The 8,464-nt window shown below is 36.7% G+C and overlaps 1 protein-coding gene across 1 annotated transcript; it reads left to right on the forward strand.

The window, feature by feature from the left end:
* LOC109238560 (caffeic acid 3-O-methyltransferase 1-like) lies at nucleotides 3,712-7,507 on the forward strand. Its single transcript, XM_019405044.1, has 4 exons — nucleotides 3,712-4,092; nucleotides 5,394-5,704; nucleotides 6,447-6,511; nucleotides 7,108-7,507. The coding sequence occupies exons 1-4, from the start codon at nucleotides 3,809-3,811 to the stop codon at nucleotides 7,402-7,404; spliced, it is 957 nt and encodes a 318-aa protein (XP_019260589.1). The 5' UTR covers nucleotides 3,712-3,808; the 3' UTR covers nucleotides 7,405-7,507.

Here is an 8,464-nt window from a genome sequence, read left to right on the forward strand (position 1 = left end):
CTTGGCCGCAGAAGTGGTCCTGGCTAATAGTGGAACTCCGCAGGAGCGGAATAATTTCCGCAAAAGCGGAAACCGCAGAAGCGGTTTATTGATCGCAGAAGCGAAAATGTCTGGACAGAAAAGGGTTCTGAAGTTTCATTATATTCCGCGAGCTAAGGTATTTTTCCACCATTTTTGAACATCCTTGAGAGCTTTTGGACGAGAATTAAAGGGAATTTCGACTGGGATTGATTGGAGGTGAGTTCTATGACCTAAATACATGATTTAATGGTAGAATCAACCTAGAAATTCATGAAAATTTATCAAAAAGGGGGAAGAACTAGGGCTTGAGTTTTTGTATTTCAAATTGGGTTTTGATGGGTCATTTGAGCTCGGATTTGGGAGTTCTTGAAATGCATAGACTCGTGGTGAGATAAGGAATCCGTTGATGTAAAATTTGCTGGAATTCGAGAAGTGGGCCCGGGGCTCGGGTTTCACAAATTTCATGATTTTCGATGTTTTTCGATTTTTTTCAATCGGGTTATGTTCCCTTAGCCTATTGTGATGTATTCATTGTGGTTTTGATCAGATTCGACACGCGAGGAGGCCGATTTGAGAGGCAAGGGCATAGCGAGCTAGGATTTTGGCAGGCTTGAGGTGAGTAATGATAGTAAATGATATCCTGAGGGTTTAAAACCCCGGATTTGCACAACGTAGTGCTATATTGAGGTGAAACACGGGCTTAATGACGGGCTCGGGGTTGTTTACTGCTGGTGATTGTGACTTGGTCCGTCCCGATTGGTATTTTACCGCGTATTTGACTGAGATTTGTTTGTTATCAATATGATTTGGGCCTATTGCCATATTTTGGGCTTCGTGCCGACTACTTGAATCCTTCGTGGATTTTATCGCTGTTTCCTCAATATTTTGATATACTACTTGAAATCAGTCCTGTTGACTATACTGCTTTACAAACTCAGCCGTTTTAATTGAACTTTGAGACTTAAATGATATTCCCACTGTTGTTTGGGCTGAGCACTACTATTTTATTGATGCCCGAGGGGCTTATGATGTTTTTCTGGACTGAGTGAGGCCGAGGGCCATATGTGAGGATATGTTGAGTGATGTGAGGAGGCTTTCAGGCCTTATGAGTGATGTGAGAAGGCTTTCAGGCCTTATGTTGATATAGCGCTTGGGCCGTAAGGGGCCCCTACGGAGTCTGCACACCCACAGTGAGCGCGGGTACCCATATGATCTGAGAGTGAGCCCGAGGGGCTGATATAATGATGAGTGACTGATACTGAGACCGAGGGGCTGATACTGTTCTGAGCGATTGATAATGGGCCCGAGGGGCAAATTTCTACTCACTATTTATTGTTGTTTTACCTGATTTACCTGTTTTTAAAAGGAAATTTCATTTGACTCTTTACTGTTTACTGCGTTAAGTGATTTACTGCCTGATATAGAATTTTCTTGTGCACTTATGTGTTTTCATGTCTTCGGTTATTATTTATTATTATTACTCACTGGGTCGGAGCACTCACATTACTCCCTACACCATGTGTGCAGATTCAGGCATAGCAGAGTCCGCACCTGAGCACTGATTCCTTCTAGACTAGGCAGCGAGTAGGAGTTACGAGGTAGCTGTTGACGTCCACAACCCCTTGTCTCCCCTATCTTACATCATTTATGTTTTCTTCAGACTATTGTATCGGATATTACACTTTGTAGGCATATAGCAAACTCTGTAGTAGCTCATGACTTATGACACCCCGGTTTGGGCTGTGTCGGGATGGTTTCCCTTGTTATTATCGATGTTCCGCATTATTGGCTATATTAAGCATGTGTTAGAATTTTCAATGTTAATTAATTGCTTTAAAAGAGGTATTTGCGTTGTTCTGGCTGGCCTTGTCTTCACGAGAGGCGCCATCACGACCGGGTTTGGGAAATGGGGTCGTGACAAAAACCAATTGAATCAAACTCATGAACTTCAAGTTCTTCAATTTACTCTCAGTGCGCCGAAACGTAATTAAACTACTCGGAATGACACCAAATTATGCGTGCAAGTTTTAAATGATACTACGAAACTATGCTCAGTTTCGGAATTCCATTTGGACCTCGATAACACCAAAACCCGATCCAAACCAATTTTAAAGAACTTCTAAAACCTTCAAAGAACTATCTCTCAATATTAGGCACCAAAACGCTCCCGGGTCATCCAAAACTCGATCCGAACGTATGCCCAAGTCCGAAATCATCGTACGGACCTATTGGAACCGTCAAATCCCAATTCCGAGGTTGTTTACTCAAAATGTTGACCGAAGTCAAACTTGGCCTTTTTAGCCAACCTTAAGGAACCAAGTGTCCGATTTCAACCCAAACCCTTCCAAATCCCGGACTAATCATCCCCGCAAGTCATAAAATACTAAAAGCATGTACGGAAAATCTTATTTAGGGGAACATGATTCTAGGAAGCAAAACGACCGGTCGAGTCGCTACATATACATTCTACAACAGCACAACTACACTCCTGTCTCAAATAAGCTGGAGTACGCTATATAAAATTCTCATTGGATATTTAATTCAGTTTAATTTTTTCAGACCAATATTATGCAAAATAAAAACAAAAATAAAAAGTATTAAAAGTTTCCTCTCTTTGTAACTTCCAAAACTTTTTCATAGTGATTCCTTTGTATGCCTCATTTCAGAGAGAATCTAAATAGCTTTTTGTATTTATTAATTAACAGAGAAATTTATGGATTCTACACTCGGAATAAAATAAGTACAAAATGTAATATAATTTTTACAACGATAATGTAAAATTGAACATAAGAAAAATGCTTGAAGCAGGAAAGGGCAGCCCAATGCATTAAATATCTTGTATTTATGTAAGGTCCGGAGAAGAGCCGCACCTATGGAATGTGATGTCGACAACCTACCCTAATACAGGCATTAATGGCTACTTCCATAGCTCGAACTCGTAACCCCCTAAAAAACAACTTTATTATTCTCCAAAGCCCCCCTTCAACAATAATGTGAAATGGATCATGAGAAAAAACTCTTGAAGCAGCAGAAGTGAATTTTAATAGCACAGCAAGCATTTCATTAGTTAAACATCAAAATAACATATATCTTCTAATCATCACAATTTCGACGCACCAACAACTAGACAGATTTCGACGCACCAACAACTCACATAGGAAGCAACAATGCAACTCACAAAGGAAACAAAAAGACCCAATATTAGGTTGACGGATTTAGAATTTGGTTCTACTTTAAAGCTTTTTAGTATTAAATTTATTATATCCATAAAATCATAAGTTCAAACTTACTATTTAATACAATTTACATATGTATATTTATGTTTCGCATTAAAAGTATAGATCCGGATAAACTCAATGCCCGAGTGCTCCATTCGCCTCTTGGGTTCTTAATACTATTGTTATATCGTCCAGCTCCAAATGCAAGTTCATTACAATTTTATCAGATGTCTCCGTAGAGACGACTCCAAATGTTCAATGCTAGGTGCGTAATAGAATATATAATTGCTGTTACTCATATGGTTCTAAGCAATCCATACCTCATAAGCTAATTTATAAGATTAAATATGGGGTAAAGTTAAAAAATAACTATAAAAAATATCCTTAAAAGTTGAAATTAATTAGTAACAAGAAAAGAGAACCACACAGACTTCAACTATATGACAATTCGTAACCAAAGTCACAAAACACTTATAAAAAGCCTAAGAAAACGGTCTAAAAGGGAAACACTACAAGAGTAAATTACATTACAACTCTTTTAGCTCATTGTTATCCCTAGATTTTTAGCTATGGAATCCTCAACCAAAAGCCAAATACCAACACAAATAGAAGAAGAGCGTAACTGCACATATGCCATGCAACTATTAACATCTTCAGTCCTCCCCTTTGTATTGCATTCAACAGTTCAATTGGAAGTTTTTGAAATATTAGCCAAAGCTAATGACACTAAACTTTCAGCTTCTCAAATTGTTACTCAAATTCCAAACTGCAAGAATCCTGATGCTGCTACTATGTTAGATAGGATGCTTTTTGCCTTGGCTAGTTACTCATTGTTTACTTGTTCCATTGTTGAGTAAGAAAATGGTGGATCGAAAAGAGTGTATGGTTTGTCACAAGTAGGAAAAGTCTTTGTTAGAGATGAAGATGGTGCATCAATGGGGCCACTTTTGGCTTTGCTTCAAGATAAAGTGTTCATTAACAGCTGGTAAGCTTTTGGCCACTTTTGGCTTTTTTTAGATGAATTAGATTCTTACATTGACCTTAATTTGGTTTAATCATAGTAGAAATGGCGTGGGATAGCCACTTTTTAATGTGGTATTTAGTTTTTATCCGATATTTTTAATGCTGAGCAAAAATAGTCATTACTCTATAAAAATTAATACGAAAAGATGTTTTTATCCTTTCTTCATGAGTGCTGTGTAAATATTAAGAACATAGTGTCCTTAACATTTACACTGCACACATGAAGTTAATGACGCCATATCTTTAACATTTACACTACACATATGAAGTTAAGGACATGATGCCCTAAAGTTTAACAATGGAAGGTGCAAATACAAGACACTTTGTCCTTAATATTTACAAAACATTCATGAAGTTAAGGACATCAGGTCCTTAATATTTACACAGCACTCATAATGTTATGGACACTATGTCTTAACATTTACACTGCACACATGAAGTTAAGGACACCATGTCCTTAACATTTACATTGCACATATGAAGTTAAGGACATGAGGTCCTAAAGTTTAACAATAGAAGGTGCAAATACAAGTTAAGGACATTATGTCCTTAACATTTACACTGCACACATGAAGTTAAGGACACCAGACACTTAGCATTTACACTGCACATATGAAGTTAAGGACAAGATGTCCTAAAGTTTAACAACGGAAGGTGCAGATACATGACACTTTGTCCTTAATATTTATACAGCACCCATGTCTAGTACAGGGGTATTTTCGTTCGGGGAATAAAAATTTATTAAGAACTGGCTAAAAAGTAAATACATTTTAAACACTGGCTAAAGAATAAAGACATCTTTAATTAGTGGCTAACTGTGCACTTCCCCTTAATCATAGGTGGGAGTTGAGGAAATCTATGTTGTACTAAATTCTTCTCGTAGATATTGGTCCTATTGTTTTTATTTATTTCTCTAGTGTAAAAGCTTATATATCATGTGTGGTCTTTGTTACGTGACACAATTTGACCAATTTCTCACCAAATATATGATAGTGAAATAATGTTTGAAGAAATAAAATATAAAATCGAAAACTATATTAAAAATATATTAATCTCTCTTTTTTTTTAAAAAAAAAAGAGGCACCACAAAATTAGATCATATATGACTTTCTTTCTAATTTTAAATTACAGGTTGGAATTAAAAGATGCATTTCTTGAAGGAGGAGTTCTATTTGACAGAGTACATGGTGTATATGCATTTAAATATTCAAAATCGGACCCAAAATTCAATGATGTTTTCAACAAGGCGATGATCAATCACACAACTGTAGTCATGAAAAAAATACTTGAAAATTACAAAGGTTTTGAGAACCTTAAAACTTTGGTTGATGTTGGAGGTGGTCTTGGAATTAACCTCAAGATGATTGCATCTAAATACCCCACAATTAAGGGCACTAATTTTGATTTGCCACATGTTGTTCGACATGCCCCTTCCTATCAAGGTACCTTCTTATTTTTGTTTTATTTTTTACTTTACTTTGACAATCTGGTCCAACAGTTGTTAAATTTACTTAATTCACATCATGAGAGATCGTTAGATATTTACCTTAGCTTATATACACTGAAATGCTAAATAGTACTCCTATTATAGCTTTCAGCTTCATAAAGTAGACATAAAGGAAGTGAGTCACAGTTAGAGGTGTATCTAGGTTAAGGGATATTGGTTCACGTGAACTCATGCTTTACTCTCTAACTATGTATAACAAAGTTATATTTCTTCAAAATTACTTAAATATATGTGCGTACACCCGTGCATAAAGATTTCTATGGTGCAATTATTATTGGGGTGTACCTCTATAAGTAAAATTGGCGGTTTAAATTCCACTTCGAGCGGTCTTGTTTTTGGCACGGAGTATAGATATATATGTGAAAATCATTGAAATTTCAAAAAGAATATAATTTTGAACCTATAATTTCAAAAGTGTAGTGGGTTCATGGTAAGAGACTAAAATTAAACCATCAAATGTAAATTCTAGATCCACCTCTTCATAACAGTACACCCTCCTTTTGAAATCCTGGATCCGCCTCTGATCATAGTATGTCACATTACATGATTATGTAATTACATCAAATTGAATTAAACCTCATCTAAAATGGTATAGCTTTATCGACTAATATAAGATTTTCTTGTACATATACAATCAATTCTTAACTTGAATTAAGTTTGTGATCACAATATCGCAGGGGTGGAACATGTCGGCGGAGATATGTTTGAAAGTGTTCCGGAAGGAGATGCTATTTTTATGAAGGTACGTCCAAATATTTGAGGAGTCGAATAGGCTTAGCAGAAGAAGTAATAAAGGGCTGCTTGTTTTTTTTTTCTTTTGTGAAATATCAAATAATTTTAAATCAAAGTCACTTTACCAAAATGACTAATATTTGGATGTGGAGGAAGTAATCAATAGAAGTTGCATAAGATATTTGTTGGTTTTGGCTGTTATTTTTCTTCCGGAGGTCTAGCTGTTCTGGGAACCCTTCCTAGAAGATGGTCTGGAACTCTAGATGCTCATAGTTTGTAGTAAGTTTTTGTTTGTTATGGTAATATTCACGGTTTATTGCCAAAAATAAACAAGTCTAGGTTTATTAATTTGGATTAGGGGGTGGGGGTTTGGAGAAGGGGAGTAATAACGTGCCAAAACGACTTATATTTTATGAGGATGATGTCTGAGTTAGCTTGCACGCACCTCGGCTAATTCTATTGGGTACCTGCTACCTCACATCAATAGAGATACGATCTAATTCTCCCTACAAAGGCTTAGACATATGAGAAGAAACAAACTAGTATCTTTTTCTCCACTAAAATAACGTGCCACAATGACTAATATTTGTTTGTTTCTTAATGAAGTGGATTCTTCACGACTGGAGTGATAGTCACAACCTCAAGTTGCTAAAGAACTGCTACAAGGCTCTACCAGACAATGGAAAGGTGATTGTTGTCGAGGCCATTCTACCAGTGAAACCTAACACTGACACCGATGTGGTTGGCGTCTTGCAATGTGATTTGATCGTGATGGCTCAATATCATGGAGGCAAAGAGCGATCTGAACAGGATTTTCGAGCCTTGGCTACTGAAACCGGATTCAAAGGCGTTAACTTAATATGTTGTTTTTGTAATTTTTGGGTCATGGAATTCTGCAAGTAGATTTTTACTGTGCGTTGAGTTTCTACTCTGAGTATCCACTTATGGCAGTCTGGGACTAGAATTGCAGCTTAGTCCATATTGAACGTTGATATTCACAATAATATTTCTATTATTTCCCCTGTTTGTTTCTCTTGTATGAAAGGATGTTATTTTGAGTATTGGTAAACATGTTTTTTGGGACGGAAATTGTAACTTTGTCCAATTTTATATTTATATTCTTAGTAAGATTTATATGACATGTGTCTCTGATATAAGAATAATTTCAATATTCGCAGACAGGCACTTGCGAAAGCGTCTGTCTTGGAAGTCAGTTTTCTCGCCATCTTAGTGGGACTGAGACGACTGCGGTTGACAAAGTAAGGGGAGGTGAGTCTTGTCTCTATTCATTCCGTCGTACTCGGAGGAGTGGTGACTCGAGAGTACATACCAGACGAAATGATGGTTGCTCCATACGGGGGATTGTCGGGTTATTATAGGTGCATTAACTAGAAATTGGTGACTAAAATACAACTTAGTCCTGATGGATTATAATAATTTCATGACCCAATTCCATTTTAGGTCGTGATGGCACCCTAGCACCATTGCTAGGCAAGCTAACAGTGAACAATCTAGTGATTTTCCCTTTTAATAAGTTTTTTCAAGTAATTAACGTTCCTTAATTTAATAGATTTAGTAAGAAACAGATTTTAAATTGATAAAACGAAAGCAGCTAAATGTATTTTTGAACATAGGAATAAAACCAAAATCACAAGTCTACTAGTATGTTCCAAAATCTGGTGCCACAAATGTATGGGCTACTAGTGGAATATACAAAAGACTTCTACTCTACTATCTGAAATAGAATAGACAGAAAATAAATCAAAAGAGAGACTCCGGCTGTTGCTGAACGACTCAAAATGACAGCTCACCGTGTAGTCTTGAACCAGAAATCAAGCGTGCACATCAGACTGATAACCAGTTGCACCTACCTCGGATCTTGCACATCAAGTGCAGAAGTGTAGCGTGAGTACATAAACAACATTTACCCAGTAAGTATCTAGTCTAACCTCGAAGAAGTAGT

Source organism: Nicotiana attenuata, chromosome 1, assembly GCF_001879085.1.
Source record: "Nicotiana attenuata strain UT chromosome 1, NIATTr2, whole genome shotgun sequence".
Lineage (NCBI taxonomy): Eukaryota > Viridiplantae > Streptophyta > Magnoliopsida > Solanales > Solanaceae > Nicotiana > Nicotiana attenuata.

What these genes read in the sequence shown, in the direction of transcription:
- LOC109238560 (XM_019405044.1), top strand. Translation starts at nt 3,809, where the DNA reads ATGGAATCCTCAACCAAAAGCCAAATACCAACACAAATAGAAGAAGAG. An exon ending in ACATGCCCCTTCCTATCAAG is followed by an intron (nt 5,705 to 6,446) that starts GTACCTTCTTAT and finishes ACAATATCGCAG; the next exon opens with GGGTGGAACATGTCGGCGGA. An exon ending in GAGATGCTATTTTTATGAAG is followed by an intron (nt 6,512 to 7,107) that starts GTACGTCCAAAT and finishes TTCTTAATGAAG; the next exon opens with TGGATTCTTCACGACTGGAG.